The sequence below is a fragment of the Centroberyx affinis genome, unplaced genomic scaffold, assembly GCF_046629955.1.
Source record: "Centroberyx affinis isolate AG114_WGS23_722 - 3 ecotype Tasmania unplaced genomic scaffold, CSIRO-AGI_Caff_v1 ptg001183l_1, whole genome shotgun sequence".
NCBI lineage: Eukaryota > Metazoa > Chordata > Actinopteri > Beryciformes > Berycidae > Centroberyx > Centroberyx affinis.
In genome coordinates, this window is record NW_027279709.1 from 238271 (window position 1) to 258533 (window position 20263).

The following is a 20263-nucleotide window of genomic DNA, read 5'->3' on the forward strand; positions in this document are numbered from 1 at the left end:
AGTTAAAGTTAGCAAACCTCAAACACTTGGTAAACATGTTTATGTATTTTTTTTTTATCCAGTAATTACAAACGACAAGGTTGTGATCTACACTCCCATTGTTATGCCAGTTTAGGGGCTCTTCAGTTTCAGTGAATGCTGCAAAACTGTCATAACAAAGGCATCTGTCATTGCTCTGACAGACATTGTGTTTTATAGCCCCTCACACAGGAAACATAGCACCAGTACTCATCAGAAATCAGACAAACAGAATTCCAAACCATACTCTGAATCTACTGGAGTTGTCTGCATCAGTGCTTATACAATCTTGCTGGGGGGCAGCTCATTATGCAAGACACAGATACATATAACCAGTTTATCGTGATTGTGAGTAGTGTATTTAATGTATGTAGGTGGTGGCCATAATCCTACGTACAACACTGTATAAGATTTATACAGACTTGAACAAAGATGATTTTTGGGAGGCAGAATAATCCTGTTCGCACTCCCTGTTCCTCCTGTTCCACCAAGACAACAATCCTTCAGTGCAATTATATTTTGCATATGACTGTAGAAATGTTGCTTTGGATGGTGGCCATTACTGTAGCTGTGCTAGATTGGACTGTTAACCCGTTAAACACCAACTACACAAAGTTGAACTAATGCTAAAATAAAAGGTGGGGAAGAAGCAGGACAGCTGTAAGTAGACATGCCATCTGTCCACGTCTGACAGGACTTAAGTAAGCTCTCTATCTGCAATTTTTCTAGGACTATTTATCGAAACATGATGGTTTGAGAGCAAATAAGGACTGAGCCAATGAGGAACCACATGCCTGGATACTTTCCCCTACAAGGCTTGCCTATTTTGATTGGCTCACCCTACTGTCTTGCTGAATGTACTGTCATGTTGCTTTAAGGAATTTGGAAAAACATCAGTGGGCGTGTGACTCCTTCACAAAGTTACGAAAACAAACTATTGGATACACTGTAGTGAATGCAACCATTGGATAACATTTTGTTCTTTATGGCTCTTTGGTTGTTTCTTACAGATATGCATTAACTTGCATATCTGCAATGCATATGTAATTTGGTTAAAGAGGGAACTACAGCTAACTTCCCATACTGCATACAATTGTATCTGTGCCTGTAACCATGAAAAAGAATAAGCGGGTAAAGACATTAAATGAATGAATGAATTTTCTCCATAGAGATTTACTTTTTGCAATAGGAGAGCTCACAGTGCTTTTTCAGGTTCTCATTTCCATGTAGTTGTGAACTTATCAACCCTAACCTCTCAGTCAGAACTTCACCTGATCTGGACAGACAAAAAGTTATCTTATCAACTGCAGATGATGCATACCTGTTGATTACTAAGAGGTTTAAAAAGTCACAAGGCTTCATTGATTTCATGGTAAACTGGCAATTCATTTAAATAACCGGTATGAGATCTTCATGAGGAGAGAAAGCAGGACATGTCAGGTGAGTAAAGTTGATCAACTTGTTTCTTTCCTTTCACTTCTCTCTGAGAAGTCTCCAGCGCCGCCTGCAGGCCAATTAACTTTTGTTCCACTTCCCTGTCCCTGGTCTGTTTGTCTTTAAAGTCACAAAAACTATACTATAATAATAGACTTCAGCCTCTAAGTTGAAAACAAATGATAAGGATGATCGTCAATGTCAGGAAAACAATGTGATGATGGATCTCTGTGTATTTGTGTGTGTGTGTGTGTGTGTGTGTTGCTGTGCCTATAGGGCTTTTTGAAGCTCCTCAACTTCCTCCTGCCTCTCTTTAGGTGTCCCTACGTATAACTTATTGTTTCTTCTCCTCCAAATCACTATGAATCCAATTCAATTCACTTTTAGTGTGGTTAAGTTAAATATACAGATATACGGGCACCCACACTAAGGATGCACACATTGATATTATATAATATTCATATAATATAATCTTCATCACTTTCATTTTGACTTATGAAGCAAGCATACAGCATTCCTCAAAATTAGAAGACATGTAAGGAAATCCCAGAGTGGAGCTATAAATAATGAACACTCCATATGACTCTGCCCTACAATGGTACTGTAGTGTAAAATGTCTTGGTCAGGGCCAGCAGATGAAATCCCCCCATAGCCTCACAGCATGTGACAATCCGTAAAACAAGCAGTGCTAAATTAAGTGAGATCATGTCTTTGCCACAGGGAAGACATGAATAAGGCTTTCAGATGATTCACCGCAGGGAAAAGACAATAGACCATTGATCCCACAGTCAAAGTCAAAACACTGCAATATTCTCAGCAGTACTGAAGACGCTTCTCTGTCATCTGGGAAAACGTTGTTGCAGCAAAGTAATACAGCTGTCTGTGTCAAACTCTTCAAATCTGTCTCTAATACAATATTCCATCCACATAAGAGTGAGCCCTAGGTATGATGTCCCACGACATTATCTTTGTGTGTTTTAGGAGTGTCACCCCGAAAAAAATAATCAGATAGTACATTTAATGGACAAATTTGTACAATTTTTCCAATGTTTTCAATATTTTTGTCCTGCAAAGGTATAAACACAAAATGGCATCTGCATTGTTTATCACAGCCCAAGGCATATTTTCTCTTGTGACACTGGAGATACATCATTTTCCAGGAAACAATCCATACAACATGCAAAAATTATAATGAGATCATAATGACCAATTAATCAACTAACTGCCAGCATTCCATCAGAAAACACAATTCACAATGTAACATATTGGCAGTCTGGGAGTTTCACGGGTGCTGTAAAAGATTACATGTTGGAAGATGAGCAAAAGCTGGGTTCATGAAACAATAAGAGAGCGCTGATCCCAGGCAAGCAGAGGGAAAACTTCCAAATAAAGCCAAAATCATACAGATATTTTCTTTTCATAAACGGATGAGCATACAAAGATGTACTGAGGTCAAGGGCAAACCATAGGAAACATTCCTCAGAGTTGGTCAAGAAATATTTTTAAAGGCTGTATACTACTGATTATTGCTTCTGAGATGAGAGCATGTGCGGTCTCCATCTTTCATAACATCACTTGAAAAAAAAAAAGAATATTTCAAAACATCTGGAGCACAATACTTCATACATGTTTCAGAGCCATTCAACGCATTTCCCACTGGTGTGTGCAGGGTCATTTTGAATTGGCTTAAGTTGAGTATTGTTTCCACATAGGACATACAGAGAATCAAATGCTGGGAAAAAAGTAACAAAAGAAAAAAAGTTCACAGTATTTATCAACACCAAACTTTTAAACTTGGTGCTAAGGTTAATGTGAGAAGAGCAAAAATGGAGGAATGCACAGAATAAGAAGCTATTTCTAATGATTTGTCAGACGCAGGTTACATAATTAGAGAAGTTAAGTCTTTTGACTTTATCTTTTTGATGGCAAGCTTTGAGGTGTCATAGCCTCGTTGTTAACGTGGAGGAGAACAGAGCGAGGACCAACACAGCAGCTCAAGTCTCTTTGTGCTACCATTGAACCACTCTCCAGGGTGTGGGCGCTGTCTTGTTAGATGTGACCTCTACACAGCTTTGTTGTGGGGGACGCATGATGCTGGGTCAGACATTAAAACTTGATTGGCGTAGTGGAGCTTGAAAAGGTTGAGACCTCACCGAAAATCAAAAGCGATGAGAGGCTGCACAGCTGGTGGCTCACCTGAGCCCTGCGGCCAGTTTCTCCATGGCGGCTTTACGCTCTTCTGCTTTCTGCTGTGACCGGCGCAAGACATTGCGTAACTCCTGAAGGTGGTCCAATGTATCCACCAGCTCGCCTTTCACTGTTTTCATCTGGCTCTCCAACATCTGTGTATGGTGGAGGGAGTTTCTCCTGTATCGTCTGCTGGAACGCACTTTTTCCTCTAGGTCCTCCACTGCAACAGACCAGGAGACACAATTAGAAACTACAACCAAGAACCAAGAGCCTTTATGATACAGGAGCAATAACTTGAAAATCTATGGCCTATCAAACTAAACAGGGATAGAATGGGGAGCTCAAGTTACGACGGCAGTCAAGTCATGATGAAAGTGAACAATACAAAGACACCATAACATTACCCATGCATGCACCTTACAACACGTTTGGTGATTCTGATACAGACCCATGTTCTCCTGGTAACCCTTGCTTTCTGAACCAGACTCGGTCTTCTTGTCAAACAGGTCCTTGGTCTGCTGCAGCATCTTCTCCATCTTGACCAGTTCAGCGGCTTTAGTGTCACTGTCTCGCCGAATTTTCAGTAACTCCTGCTCCCTCTCAGTCAGCTCACTCGGACAGTTACTCATGTCCAGTGTCAAAAGCCTAAACAACACACCCGGGAAATCAACACAGCAGCACTGAACGACCTACTACACAACAGCTAAGCACCACAGTGAACAAGTCTCAAGCAGTGCGATGATTCTTCAAAGTGGAGCGATAGCAATAGTTATGATGCCTCTACACTCGCTGATGTTCTTCACTTGAATCCTCTGAACAGCATAAACTACTCCTTCTGTTGCTTAAAACTGTGAAATGCTTGTTCGCTTACAAATGAACTGTACCGCTGGTGATACTTGCCTTTTTATAGCCTAAAGCCCCAGCACATGTCAGGAAATCATCTGAAAACAGCCAGCTCTCAGTACTCACCATTGCAATTGGGTGAGTCATAAGACTTCATATCACCCTGAGCAAAAGGACATTTTACACTCGCTCACTGAAGCCCAAGTTAAAGGGAAGAGCAAAATATGTTAGAAAACATTACAAAGGTACCCGGCTAATCCAGACACTTGAGAATTGAGGCATTTCAAACAAGTGAAATGTTGATTTGACTGAAATACACAGAAATTCACCCCAACATTTCAAGAGGTCATCAGATTAGAGATTGTATTCTGCTACAATCCAAAACTGTGAGCACAATCCAATTTGCAGTGACACATTTCTCGCTGCATGTGTTGTCAAGGACACACACAACAATTATGCACAATTAAGGGATATCTTTATGATAATAAGAACACTATTCCTATTGAACACTGCAGGAAAATATGTGCTGAACAAGACTATATTGCATGTGATGGGAGCATAATAGCAACAATAGTATTCACAATACTATACTAATGTGCTTTGAAAGCTGTAGCAAATATGTTCTGTGGCCCTCAGAGGCTTCAAACATTTAACTGAAACGAAATAGACAACACTAAACAAAGAAAGCCTGTGATAAAAAAAAAGAAACAAACAGAAGCTAAACATGTTTCAAGTAAGGCAGGCACAAATACACTGCATAGCCAAGCTTTCCATCTTAATGATCACATGTCAAGAGACAAGAGCAGCTATTAGAACATCCAAAGGTCTAGAGTGCCTGAACTAGCACATATTTAATCTCATTACATGCTACATTCAATTTTCAAGGAAATGTCTTTTTTATGTCAGTGACCTACATGAGCAAAAGTAAAGGAAGAGCGCTTCAGGCTCTATCTAAATTATTCTCACAGTAGACATGGTTATTCCCAGATGGCGGTCAGAGAGAGTCGTGAGTGATGGGGAAAAATGGAAAGTTTGATCACAATTTATAGCAACTACATAACAACCAATTAGTGGTGGTGTGGCACAAGGATAGAGTGTTGTCTCACATGATGTGTTGGACTGCTGCAGGGTCTCTTTCTCATGCATCGCTCCCAGCAGACAGGCCTGCTGCACTCTCTGCCACCTCTCTCTAGGCCTGTGCTCTTTATTTCTCAAGCTCCTGTGCAGCTAGTGCCCTCTGTATCTCTAGCTGGGTCACATGCACAGAAACACACACAGGACAGGACAGGACAATTGCTGTCAGGCAAAGGAAGTCATTACAATTCATCATTAACTACTGATTACAGTGAATAAAAATAGACCTAGGGTATCCCAAGGTGAATTGGATTGTGGACCAATGAGTGATTCTTGGTTGGGGCCATACTTCATGTGCTATTATGAGAATAAAGTCGCAAATTTGCAATTTTCTTTCTCCAGCTCGTCCTCAGGCTGACCACCCACAGAAGCACAAACAAAATGACATTTGATTTGATGATTCAAACCTAATGAAACCTATAATGTACACCCTAACATTGAGGAGAATCAAGGGTTAGCCAACAAAAGTATCTAGATTGAGTTAAGATAATTTTAAGGTTAACAAAGTGGAGATGTGGCATTCATCCCCTAATCTAATACTAATATCTAATAGAAACTGAATGTAAAATTGGATGACCACTGGCTTCCTGGTCTTTCAGCTCTCTCTCCCATCTCCTGTTCCTGTGAGACTAATGTTTTCTCTTTCTCCAGCTCCTCCTTCAGGCTGGTGACCTATTAAAACACACACACATCACTTGGAAACATCTTGATCCACTGTGAATCAATTACAACCACTGATAAATTGCTCTAGGCTACAATAAAGTACCAATGCAAAAATATTTGTTTTTATGTCTTACTCATGATTGTGCTTTACCTCACTCAAACATGTTGTTTCTTTTAACCTGTGCAGGAATCCAAGCTCTTGACCACTGTCAAAACAGAAGAAATAAAACGGCAAGCTATTAAGTGATATGACATCTATTTCAGGAAAAAAACACCCTTTGCTTTGGGGTGATTCAGTCTGTGGAGCGACCCATAAAAGCCTGCTGTGTTTTAAGAGGAAGATTGTGAGTGAATATAGTTTGATACGCTTATCTACAATGGAGTGTTTGTGTTTCCGAAACCCCCAGACATGCTCATGTGACAAAAAAAAATAAAAATGCAGAGAGCATCATCAACATCTGACCCTGGTGACAAGACCCTGCTCCTGTAATGTAAGAATATTTATGTCAGATTACATTGTTGTGGTCAAATATTGCGTACAATATTCTAACCCTTTAAAACGAAATTGGGTCAGTTGACAGGAAATGTGTTATTTAATGGCTTCCTCATCATGCTTCTTTGGATTTTCGCTGTCATACCAGTCCTTTGCTGCCTCAATCTGCTCAGCAGTTAAAATCACTGTGACACATTGATAATGCGGTCTCCAAAAACCTAACAGAACCACATCAGAGACAGTAGAGTGGGGAATGAAAGGCATTCCAAATAATGTTGAAGGTCTCCATTCCACATGCTCATCAAGAAAAGGTTTATCTACTATGGTACTCTCTACATTTGCATAATACACACTGTAAGGAGTTTGCTCTGTAATATACAGTGAAAACAGTATAATTTCAGAAATGACATTCCATACATAATTATGATTTGTCTCAGTACGTGTGATGTAAAATCTCACCCTCATAGACTTTTGTCATTTGGATTTTACCTCTGCCTCCTAAACAGTGAGTTACTTCACCGCCTTTAGAAACATGTCTACTTCTGAGCAAAGGTAACCTCCTGAATGTTGAGGTGTGCTGACAGAGTAACCCTTTAGATTTGAGAGTATGGTGGAGACGTAAGTCATTGATGTTGGAAGGGAACAACTCCAGTAACAACTGCAGTCTGACCTTTGCTGTAGCGTCTTCCATCTCAGCTCAAAGAGTGCGCAAGGCCTCTTGATCTTGTTTGGCTTTCATCTCTGACTCCTAAATATTGATATGACAAACTCATTGCAAAAAAAAAAACGTGCTACCACATGTTAACTTGATTTTCCTACAAGATTCACAAGAGGGATAACCTTGCAAATCAATCAGTGAGATAAACATTGAAACACGGTTGAGTGTGGCAAATACAGCCTGGTGTGAGTGTTTGAACTGGGTGAGGGAGTTTTTAAGTCTGTCTGCTCTACTCTCTTGTCCTGTGGTTAGAGGAAGTCTCTTTCTAGCTTTGCTTTCTGAAAATACCTCTGATCCTGCTGCAGCTGAGCAGATGGGTATCACAGTGCTTACAATACCCTGGATCACTAAAAAAGATTTATGACATTACACTTCTCTTGCACTCAGAGCAAGTCCTCCATTACTTCCTGGAGATCGTTCTCTTTGGCTTCATTCATTTTTCACATTACTATAAGTCTGTCACTCTCTCTCATATGAGTGCACACATTTCGCAACTGTCATCACATTCAGCTGTAATTCACCGTCCTTCTCCACAGTTTATAAAAATGATATAGCCTTCTCTTCCAGTTGTTTCTCATACGCTGTCAGATGGCTGGCTTTCCTCTGTAGCTGTAATACATGGCAGTCGCCACGAGGGGGAAGACAAATCACAGCTACTTTTTCTTGGGTCAGCTCTGTATCAGGATTGACTAACAGGTTTTGATTATCAGTTATTATGATTAGCCTACTTTAATTATAGAGAGCAATACTTTGAAGCAACATTTCCCTTTAGTACAACATTTTTATTTTTAGCATGCATGTCACCATTTATTTGATGAATGGTCAACCTCCAACATTAACTGCCCCAAGAATCTGTCATGAAAAAATACTTAAAATAAAATACTGCTTTTTATGCTATTATGAATTCTACTGACTATTCCACACTTGTATATTCCCATTTTATATCATTAAAGTATTGCAGAGTAACTAACTGTAAACATGTCAAATAAACAATCCATTTCTCCTATACAACTACATACTTCCAACAGTTCAGTTTGATGCGGTAACAGAAATTGTAATTGATAATAGTGAGTTATTTTCATGGCAATAATACTAAACATGATTAACAATTATATGCCCACATTCAACAAACATCTAGAGTAGCACTGCCACAGATATTAAATGAAACATTGTCCTCTGCCAGCTCAGTTAAACATATTGCCCCTCAACATGCTCTTGTGAATTAACTGGACATCCAAAGACACTGGTGCCTGCCAGCATTGCTGGCAAGAACAAAACTTAAAACACTGCTTTCCTCTCTGCATCAATACGGGCTTTATTTCTTTGCCGTTGACTCGGTGGTATATAGAAATAGAATATTTTATCTGATCATCCCACTCAAACAAAGTGCCTCAAGGTAATCAACATTACATAATCACAGCAAATACCTTATCCCCATGCAATTTCTGTCCTCTAACTCTTAGCTACTCTTCCAGTGAATCCAATATGTCTGGTGTTTGGTGCCAGCTTTGTTTGTGTCTATTCTAACAATCTCTCTGTATCTCTGGAAAAGGATTTAGCAATTATACTACTATCACAGCTTTGCCATGTTACATGAATTCTTAATTCTTATGCTACAATCTGTCTTCTATGACAATGTTTTTCATGAAATACAATCATTGAAAAGTAGCCTAACAAATAGCCAAAAGGCTAAGTTCTCTTTTTGATGGATGACACATGTGCTGTATGTGGTATGTGCTGTATTGAGTACACAGTACCTTCCCTTACTGTGCTCCCCTTCCGTGACTCAACCTCAGCTTCAACACCCGGTGTATCTCGTCCTTCATAAGACACACATTACAGCTCTTACATCCTACAGTAGAACCAAGAACACAAATCTTTTCAAATATAAGATAGGATGAGAAATCGTATACACTTTACGAATTTGCAGCATTTATCATTGCAGTGTGCCAGAAGTCCAAAATGAGAAACGATAAACCTGAAATCTCTGCTTTTAAGTGTCATGATAATGCTAATGTTAACAGATAGGCCTGACAGCATGCAAGCACATAAATAAGAGTTGTCAGGGGGATTTTACACCTGTTAGCCCTGCTTTCTCACAGTTAAAGAATATCCACTGACAGGAGGAAAGACATCCATTTAATGCAGATGTAGCCTAAGCCCTATAAAACGCATTTGGCAGATTTGTGTTTTGAAGTTGCAGTGCTTCTAATTCACAGTCTGTTCTCTTGTGCCAGACTTTGTTCTCCTCCTACTGAGATAAGCCTGCTTCTGACTGTGAGCTTTTAGACTCCATTTTCCCTCCGAGAAAGAGACTCAGGAGACCTTTCTGATCTTCCACTGAGATCATCGTCATCCTAAATGGACATTTTCTGATAGAGGTGTAGCCAACAAGATCCTCCTCTATATGTAAGCTTCCCGCAAGTGAGCGTTTAGTGACAAACTTTACTAATGTACTAAGTAGTTAATGTGTTTGAAATGTGTTAGTGGAGTAAAATTGTAAAGTTTCTTCAAAATGCTATAAGTAAGCTCAAAACGTAACTGTTAGCAAAGGTCTAGCTAGCTACAAGAATTGACATTATTTTCCTTCCACCTCTGGCCAACTGACCCACAACCTTACTTTGCTAAACAATATTTTTACTTAGCCTAAATTCATTTCATAGCCTATAATAACATTATGCACTGAATCATTCATTCAGTAAAGAACTTGAGTAACTGATTTAACCTGCAGCTCTTTTTAAGCATTGGCTGTTCTTTGCTACCTGTTTGCTGTTCCTTCATATTGGTTATAGGTGCTTGTACAAGCAAAAAAATTGCAACATTAACTTGTTATATGGCTAGCTAACATCTGTTTATGCTAGCAGGTGCTGTACAGGTTGGTTTCGTTTTTCGCTTCCCTTCAGACAGGAACTATTATTAGGCTACACCAGGAAATTAGTGTTTAGAATATTCTAAAACACACTAAAACTTTTACAAAATTAAAAACAAAAGGTGACAAACTGTCTCTTCCTCCTACGTTTTCAAATACATAATTTTGTAATGCCCACGTTCGTCAAACTGCTACTGAAATATCGGACAGGACATGAGAATGGCCAATATAAAACTCACTTTGCTGCAGTCGCCGGCGCAGCTGTAGCGTGTAGCTCAGGCTGCCGCCTTGCAGCATCAAAGCTGACATCCACGGTATTACCGATAGAATTAGTGACGCTAAATTATTTGGGCAATTCCCTAAGTAGCCCAGGAGGCGTAGCCTAATATGAAGCATATGTTTCAAAAGTCCATTTCACGAGATTGAATGGTGAATTTACTGCTTCAGTGGCTGATGTGAGATGTTCTGTATTTGCCATGGCAAGAGCTCTGTTTCCATGGGGGTGCCTCAGAAAGCCCGTCTACATCCAGGTAAGCTTCTGGGAAACCCCTCTTCACTCCTGTTTAAAATACTAACAATTGGGGATTTACTTAGGTGTGTGTCCATTTCAGTACAGTACGGTCTGGCGTTATACAGCAGCCACTCGGTGGTTAAAGGTAGATCTAAGCGACGACGATGCCTCTTGCCTATTTGATTAACGTACATTTTTAGATCATTTGACTGCCATCTTGCCATGTTGCATGCATATTAATGGACGACAATTTGCAGGTATTATATAGACTTTGTTGCACATACAGAATCATAGGTAAGTCACTTGATGCTCGATGCCTCGGCAGGAATCAACCATCCCCCTAATCCCCGTTGCTGTAGCAACCAGCTCCATGATCCATCCAGCTGGTAGACAGGACTACTAATGTTAACCGGCCAATGTACAGTCATATATTCAAGAAAGGCTGCGTGCTGCCGTAAAACTTTTATCACCGTTTTGTATTGAAGTCGATTATTGTTTTGATTGATTGTTGTTGTGTTGTAGGCATAGGCACGCTCTTATAATATAGTGTTTTCTGCATTTGAGTGTTAGGCTGCTTTACCCTGATTCAGTTCGGCCAACCGTTCCCAATCGTTTGCATGTTATGCCGCCCCAAACTGATAGACTGCACATTAAACCACAGAGCAACATTTTATATGATTTGTCCTAAAGATTTTGAAGAACATGATTTAGGATAGAATTGAATAACTATAGCCTATATACTGTAGGTGATAACCACAGTGGGGATAGTGAAAGCTATAATCAGAACAGTATTAGTAGTAAGTGAAATTAAACTATTCCTCATTTTGCTGGGGACAGCCTGAAACCCCCTCAAGGACATCTGGAGGTCCCAGGACCCCACTTTAGGAACCACTCAGTTAGATCATGCATTCACAGAAAGTCAACCTATAGCGTTCCCTGTATTGGTGAATAAAGGGGTGATAATGCCTCCATCATCAGGCTATTTTAACTGAATATGTCACTGTTTTCTTTAAACCCTGGCTGCATCTGTCTCTGACCCACTCAGCTCCAACAATTGCTTCAGCAATTTTTGTTAAGTTTGGGTCCCTCTCAGCTGCCGCTGCTGCTTGCTTGCTGTCCATGCTGCTCACTGTGAAAACACAAAGCTGTCAAGTGCAGTGAATAGAGGGAGAGACAGCCAGTCTCAAGGGATGGCCACCACCATCGCTCAGTTTTCTAGGCCACCGCAGCCTTCCAGTGACAGCTTAAGAAGTGTCATTCGGTGATCCTTAGAGAGAAGCTATTTCCACTGAAATACAAAAGCTGATGAGCCCTACAGGCCACTAATTTAGTATATTTGTAGCAATGTATTCACATCAAGACTTTACAACGCTTTAAATCTGTATCTTAATATTTTACAATCAACTACAGATTGGTGAATATTTTATGTAGAAGACCTATATGTGTGGAAAACAAATCTTGCATATTTATTTTTACAGGCTTGTCTCCTTCAATTTGTAACTTCTTGGGATCAAGCTCTTCTCTGCACTTGCTCACTTAAAGTGACAATTATACATGCCCATCTCCCTCAAAACTGTAGTCTTAAAAGATGATTTTGTTTTGTATGTCTTTGGTCCAAACCACTTAGATACTTCAAACATCTAGAACAAATACGCCTGAAGTCAGTATAAAAGTAAAAGTGGGTAACAACGTATGGTGCCAAATGAGTGCTTCACATCACTCAGCTTGGTACTAAACATTAACATCTGGTGAGACTGATCTTCACCATGTAAGTGCTTAAGTGCTTTTTGAAAAATTCAGTCCATTTTTGCAGGATGAACAAAAACAAAAGTACACTGACAGTGAGAATGAATATTCTGCAATCTGATATTCGCACAATCACCAAGCTGTAATGTCCCTACTTTTGACATTTCTTTGATGGCATTGCTGTTGGTTTTCTTAATTTCCACTTGTATTTCAGGAGGAAGTTTTAAGCAGATGCCATGTACTCATGCTATAAATATAACCTCTCCAAAACAATATATGTATCAAATTTTATATTGTTATCTGTATTTCACACTCAGAACTCAATTTTAATAGGGACCGTTAGGTCATGTATAGTTTTGTGCAGAAAGCCAAAAGCAGGGGTGGAAATTAAGGATTTTTTTAGTCCAGGCTAGTGCAAAAGTCCTCAATAGCTAGAATTTCAACAGGGGCTAATATGTCGAACATATACTCTCACCAGGCTAGTGCACAATATCTTTGAAATTCCATTCCTGGTCATAAGTAACTTATTAACTGTTACTGTTGACACTTTATTGTCCAAATTCAAATGATGCTGCATAATGTCCCATTGAAAGCACAGGCACCACATCACAGAGACAGTACCATGAGAGTGAGAGTGAGTGCAGTTTGTACTTCCAGTTGAATGGCAATATTAAATATTATTAAGTATAACACTTGAAATTCGGTGAACAGCCAGTATAACAAGATTATAGATTTCAGAGCAGATTTAATAGGCTTTATAAATATGGCCTATTACACTTAAAATTAGTTTATATCACACGATCTTGCCATAGAACAGTGAGCCTTGCAAAATTCATGTTGGAGATGCATCTCCCCCTCTCCCTTTGAAATAGATTCCTATTTCTTAAGAACATGAGAGAAGAGTTTGTCCCATTTCCGGCCTAAATAATGTACGCAATGTAATCTCAGCCCGATGTTACAGCTCGGACTTGTTGGTTCAAAACTGGGCAGGGATTCCCACTGAGAGGAAGCTACAGTCCGTACTATAGCAGGAATAATGTGTGTGTGTGTGCATGTATTTGTGTGTGTGTGTGTGTGTGACACGTGATTTGTGTGTGGATCCTTTGTTTTTTAACGACATGTATGAAATATTCTTATTGCCTCATGGATATACAGCATCCCGACTGAACAACTGCTGACAAAGTAATGTTCACATGTAGTAATGTCGCAGTATTGAGTCAGCATGGAGGTGCGTGTTGTGGGAAGAGGGAGGAGGGGGGAGTGGGGGTGGGGGGTCCTGTGAGTGCCTGCTGTCTGGACTGCGATGAGTCAGATCTTGTAGTGTCTGTGCAGATAGTGTGACATCCCTTTCCTGCTGAGAGTCTGTGTCCTGTGAGAAGTAGAGAGAGCTTGCTGTGCTGAGCTACTGGTGCGAAACCCTCGGCAAGGAGAGGATACACAGGTAGCCCTTTTCCATCAGCGCGTTACCTGGAATACCACTGATCACTCTTTGCATGCGCAGGGCCATTAATCAAATATTTGTCTTGTCTGGTCAACGTGCGAGGGAAATTCTTCATTATCTCTCTGTTGCTCACTCACCCCAGCCCTCTCCATTCTTTGTGACTCTGTTTTTGTCCGTGGTCTTGGCTCTGCACAGCAGCCAACGGAGCCCATTAACCGGCAACCTCTGAGGGATAGCTTTATAATCATGCATAATGGATGAATGGTGTGCAGGCTGCAAAAACCAAGTGTCAGAACAGTAATGGCCTCTGTTCTTGATCAGCTTTAATCTCCTCTCTCCCTCAGTGTTGGAACATCAGGCAGCAGTGTGTAACTGTATGTGTGTGTATCTTGGAATTGCGTGGATACAGTCTGTGTTTACACTGAACTCTCAGGGTTAATACAGTTCAGATATACAGGCTCTGTAGCCATGGGTGTGGGTGGGTTTAGACAAAGGAGCCAAATCAGAACAAGGAAGCCTGATTCTTCCCACCCACCTCAGCACACAGCCACAGTTCCCAGTCATTCTCTAATTAATAGCTGTCACAGCAGCCACAATCAATATCACCTCATTAGCCATGTTTGTATAACTCTCTCCCCTCACTAAGGGTCAATATCGTCCCAGAGATAGAAATGCATCACCCAGAGTTGAAACGAAAGCCACAAACTATTGATTGGGAAAGGCCAACCATACATTTGTTTCCCTGTAGTGTTATTTCCATAATGGTTTTGCTGTGGATGCATTTCACCTACGGAAAAATCAATGGAGGTACATGCAGCACTTATATATGTGGTCACTACTGCTAAATTTGCTGTCAGTTTGCATGGTCAGATTTGTAAGTAAATTAATCAATGAATAAAGCTGCAGACATCAGATTTCAAACAGCAGTGACTGTATGAACTATCATTTTCAAGTTATGTGCAGTGTTTATAAGATTATATATATTATAAGATTATATTTAGCTTGAGACAACTAATAGGACAACAATGTTTAATGATAAATACCAATGATTCAAGCTTTTTTATACACTAAAAATGACCTTTTTCAAAACAATTTATAGACAGTACTTTAAACCAGAAAAGACAAAGGAGGTTCCAGCAGAGTAGAATCGAAAATGTGAGTGGCACTTACCGGAGAGTTTCCGCAAAAGAGGAGGGGGATAATATAGACCAACATTAGGAAGGCCATTGTATAGAGACAGATTAGATTAGAGAAAGATAGATATAGAGGCCTCTGAAAGCTTGATTGCCACATAATCTGTGGTGTCAATGGCAGAGAGTGGATGGAAGATTGATTCAGAGACAGTGTGCTCTAAAACGTCTTCATTCAAACCCTAAAATATCAGTCAAATATGGAATATCATATCTTCTTTATGCCAGGAAAATCTGATGCCTTGTGCTTCTATGTATGCTTATTTTTGTCTGCTTATGTTTATATTCTTAACATTAAAATGTGAAGTATATGAAGAAAATGTATGGAAAAAGAGCGTTTTGACCAATTGTTTTGCATAAAACTGTGAAGTCGAGTTATTTCTCACATTCACTGTGCTCTGTGAGGAAAGGATCCCAGAGGAAGATGGAGCACAGCGTTACAAAAAAGAAAAAGAAGAGGGGGGGGGGGGGAGAGAGGGAGAGGGAGAGAGTGAGTGTGTTATGCCAATAAAGAAAATTGGAACTGAAAGGGGTAGAGGGTGGAGGCAGGGGGAGTCCATCACTGTCAAGCATTGAGCACAAGAATCATTAATAGACGGGAAAGTAGGACTCCTAAAAGTCTGTTATTTTTCACTAATGTCCTCCAATTGGAGGAATGCCATTATGGATCTGGAGAGACCATATTTATTGGTTGGAGAATGAGAAAGAAACTCAAAAGACACAGTAATGAGCCAAGCGTCGCTCTAAATATTCCAGTGTTGCCATGCCAGACCGCTCGCAACATGTACTGTTAATTACAGAGCACCTATTCAGTAGCAGTTGTGCTAATGATGGACTGCGATGCAACTCACTTCAAATAGTTTCTAATTTGTATTCCACATTACATCCTGTTCCCTTATTGAAAGGCCCAGTGAGTTTACTGTATATATACATTAAAAGATAATGGACTTTTATCAGATTATGATTTCTAACATCATCTTTTTAATGTTTATTTATCTGGGGAAGGTTGACTGAGCACACATGCTCAGAGATTCAAACCAGTGACCCTCTGATCATAAGCCTGCTTCTCTAACCTCTAGGCGTTACTGCAGCCTACAAATTGTTGATGAGGGACATAGCTGAATTTCAGTGCAACCCCTAAGTAAAAGCTTCATTTGAAGGATTTTCTATTTTACATAAGTAGACTATTCTTTTTAAATTGTACCCCATTGGGCTACATAAGGCATATATCTATATCCCATTCCAACTGGCTTAGTGTGGATGTCGCAGACAAGGGAGGAAAGACATGACTTATAATAATACCCTTAGAGGGGAAAAGTCTTCAAAATGGTAACATAAAAATTCAATGTCTTTCAGATAAAACTGTATTTTCAGCTCATTACATGGTGTAATAATATCTCCCTCAATCGCAAAGTGCCCCACCTGTCACATATTCATTCTGATGTTGCAAAATACAATTATTCAGCGTTTTGCCTCCGGTGTTCAACAGGGGATTTTTCCATACTTGGCATGGCGGCAGGCACTACTCTGTTAATGGCCAAGCGTTAATGTAATTTAACTACTTCATAAAAAATTTAAGCATTTTCCAGGCCTGGTATTTTCTGATATTTTCCAGACCCAGCATTTTCTGATACAGTTCTCCTCCAGGTGGCACTACTACTACAGTTTGAATTTGGCCTTTAAAGAAATACACCTAAATACTGAGAGCTTTTTCACTAGATTGTGCTTTGGGAGTTGTAATTTCAACATGAATCTGCTTCACTACCACTAAAACATTTATTTTCACATTCCCAAATGAGATTATTATATTAACACTGTTTCTTAGGTGGACACACGGCACACTACAAGATTTTTACCATAATCTGCCCCTTTTAGGTTGTCCCACAGAGATTTGGAAGGTCAGTGTAAAAATCCCCCGTCACAGTTTTAATTAACATTTGTGTGGCTGTTTTATCTTGAAAATTTGTCTGGGACAGCAAATTTGGAGCTTAATTAGCTCAAGAAATCTTGTAGCACACATTTACCCTTAGACTTATTACCATTGTTTTCTGAATTTCCAGGTTAATGCAAAGGCCACTGCTTCTCCGGAAACTAAAATGAAATTTCCATGGGTAGAGCACACCGTGTCCTCTAAACAAAAGGGACTGATGAACTGGCCTCAAGCAACAAATGCATGACTCTCTCCTTCTCTCATTAATCTCCATTATGATGTATGTCAGCTGAAAGATTCAGCATATCAGGCTGGCCTCAGATCACCCTGGTGATTTTATTGTACTGAGAACAACCACAGGTAGCCTACATTGCAGATAATTGATAATGGTTCACTCAATCAGAGTCCAATGCAGTTATCCATTGAGAATGTTTATATGATACCATGACCACGTAATCATTAGATGAAGATTGTACATAGGCAGCTATTTGTAATAATTTGTTATACATCTGTACATGTCTGTAACACAATACTCTTTATGGCTGTGGTAAGATCTTGTGGTTATTTGTAAAGAAAGAGGCACAAATCTGTGGATTTTTTCCCACCAACAGGCCAGATTCTCCTACCTACATATGAAGTACCTATTCTTTTCCTGGCTGGCAGTGTTTGTGGGTAGCTGGATAGTGTATGTGGAGTACTCATCCTACACAGAGCTGTGCCGTGGCCACGACTGCAAAAATTCAATAGTGAGTATTGTATTTTCGATATGAATCCATCAATCCACAATTTATATTCACAGGTCCTGATAATATTTGTGTTCATATTCCACAGTTTCTGATAGCTGTAACAGCAAAACTAACCGACATACTTGTAGTCTGGTTTATCAGTGTTTCCATTGTGTTTTTAGTGTGACAAGTACAGAAAAGGAGTAATTGACGGCTCGGCCTGCAGCAGCCTGTGCGAGAAAGGAACACTTTACCTGGGGAAGTGCTTCTCTGCCAAGCCCAACAGCCAGGTCAGATCTGCAATTACCTGCTCCTCTCTGGCGTGATTGTTAATAACCTGGCCAATGTCTTTGTGCTGCTGCTCATGCCTACCTTGATTACCCCAGGTGTACTCTGGTAGCTGGGGAGACCTGGAGGGGGTCATTAAGTGCCAGATGGAGGAGGCTCCTCATTATGACTTGGGCACTGAGATGGAGCCCAGGAAGGAGGCTGTGGCCTTCAACAAGCCCACTAAGGGGACTTCTGTGGAAAAGTTCAAAGAGATGATCCTTAGCCATCTGAAGGTCAGGGTGCCGTCATCACTCTAACACAACATCAACTGCTTTCAACTGGAGCATTCAATCCCAAAAGCTAGCAATTTCTCTACTGAAATCAACTGCAGAGTGTAATTAGCTACAAATGTCAACATTATGTTTATGTCTGAATTGAAGGCCAAAGCTTCTATGATCTTAACACTTTTTTTTTTTCTTTCCAGGCCAAAGTTGGGGATCAGGCCAACCTCTCAGACCTGGCAACCCTAGTACTGTCTATTGCCGATGCCAACAAGGACGGACATATCTCACTGCCTGAGGCTCGCTCCATGTGGGCGCTGCTGCAGCTCAACGAGTTCCTGCTGGCGTTAGTCCTGCAGGACAGAGAGCACACCCCCAAGCTCCTCGGCTTCTGCGGAGACCTTTATGTGGTGGAGAAGGTGCCACACTCGCCCTTGTATGGGATCAGTCTCCCCTGGGTGATAGAGCTGTGGATCCCCACCGGTCTGCGCCGCAGCATGGACCAATGGTTCACCCCTTCCTGGCCACGCAAGGCCAAGATCTCCATCGGACTGCTGGAGCTGGTGGAGGACATTTTCCACGGCACATTCGGCAGCTTCCTCATGTGTGATGTGAGCGCCACCAGTTTTGGCTACAATGACCGCCACGACCTAAAGGTGATGGATGCACGGTACATCGTCCCTGAAGCCACCTTCCAAGCAGGCATGAGGGAGCGGCATTGTGATGTGGATGAGGATTGTCTCTACGGGACGGACTGCCAAACCTCCTGTGACCTCACCAAGCACCGCTGCACACCGGAGGTGACCAGGCCGAACTTAGCCAAAGCTTGTGGAGCGCTCAAGGACTACATTCTGAGGGGCGCGCCATCTGACGTGCGCGAGGAGCTGGAGAAGCAGCTGTACGCCTGCATTGCACTGAAGGGCTCTGCAGAACAGATGGAAATTGAGCACTCGCTAATTCTGAACAATCTTAAGACTTTGCTATGGAAGAAGATATCTCATACGAAAGACTCCTAATGAATAAGCAAGTATTGCACAGACTGAAAGATAAATTGCTGTCCACTAAAGATTTTCAGTAAAATGGACAATCATTTTCACTGTGGAGAGTATAAGGGGTAACAATGCGAAGGTTTCCCCTTTTACTCAACTTTTAAAAGCATATTTGACATTTTATCTTAAAGTACCATCATTTTGCAGCCATCAAGAAATGCAACTTTCATATTGACCAAGAAATAATCACGCAACAGTAATCTGTCTCAAGTAAATGCATTTAACCAAAATGACAAGTGAAATTTCTTGAGCCATGAGAGCAGTAATTAATTTGACTCAAAATATCCTGAAGTGACCTTGATAAGTCTGAAGCTACAGTGAAAGTGCTTGCTCAACTTGCATTTTATGTCCCCACCCATTTGAGTAATTTGTTTTAACACTTTGGTTTTACATGTACCTTTCCCCATCATGTCAATTTCCCTAAATCATAACCAAGAACAAGTGTATGTTCAAACAAACAAAAAAAAAAAAAAAAAACTTATCTCAGTTGAAGACACCCAATTGCTTTTCTGAGTACAAGTGTTGGGAAAAACAAATTCAGCATATGGCTCAGGAGCATGGTGAAATTGCACATCAAATATGAATAAAGTCTTTCATTGCACGCCTCAAGGAATGTACAGCTTACATCACTTTCAGCACTAGGCCATCAGCCCACATCATAGCGCCATTGAGTGTTGAGGTTCTATCTATGCTGCGGTTACCTCCTGAAATGAACAGTCTATAAACAAAAATGGGGATCAAGATGTCTCTGATATTCC

The 20263-nt window shown here is 40.5% G+C and overlaps 2 protein-coding genes across 6 annotated transcripts; one reads left to right on the forward strand and one right to left on the reverse strand.

The window, feature by feature from the left end:
• Nucleotides 1-2490: 2490 nt before the first annotated feature.
• Nucleotides 2491-10499, reverse strand: LOC139648254 (coiled-coil domain-containing protein 18). Of its 2 annotated transcripts, XM_071524317.1 has the most exons (7): nucleotides 10256-10499; nucleotides 9251-9313; nucleotides 6434-6488; nucleotides 6197-6291; nucleotides 5592-5734; nucleotides 4091-4287; nucleotides 2491-3862 (listed from the first exon to the last, which is right to left on the reverse strand). In XM_071524317.1, coding segments are annotated over exons 5-7 (417 nt in total). In that variant the 5' UTR covers nucleotides 5594-5734; nucleotides 6197-6291; nucleotides 6434-6488; nucleotides 9251-9313; nucleotides 10256-10499; the 3' UTR covers nucleotides 2491-3644. The 2 variants fall into 2 exon arrangements, with proteins under 2 accessions (XP_071380418.1, XP_071380417.1); XM_071524316.1 differs by lacking the exons at nucleotides 9251-9313; nucleotides 10256-10499 and adding an exon at nucleotides 7446-7519 and having other exon boundaries at nucleotides 5592-6291.
• LOC139648252 (divergent protein kinase domain 1A-like) lies at nucleotides 9803-20186 on the forward strand. 4 transcript variants are annotated; one of them, XM_071524311.1, is made up of 5 exons: nucleotides 9803-9902; nucleotides 17792-17926; nucleotides 18088-18195; nucleotides 18292-18468; nucleotides 18660-20186. In XM_071524311.1, the coding sequence occupies exons 2-5, from the start codon at nucleotides 17813-17815 to the stop codon at nucleotides 19470-19472; spliced, it is 1212 nt and encodes a 403-aa protein (XP_071380412.1). In that variant the 5' UTR covers nucleotides 9803-9902; nucleotides 17792-17812; the 3' UTR covers nucleotides 19473-20186. The 4 variants fall into 4 exon arrangements, with proteins under 4 accessions (XP_071380412.1, XP_071380415.1, XP_071380414.1 ...); XM_071524314.1 differs by lacking the exon at nucleotides 9803-9902 and adding an exon at nucleotides 10815-10892; XM_071524313.1 differs by lacking the exons at nucleotides 9803-9902; nucleotides 18292-18468 and adding an exon at nucleotides 10839-10892.
• Nucleotides 20187-20263: the final 77 nt, after the last annotated feature.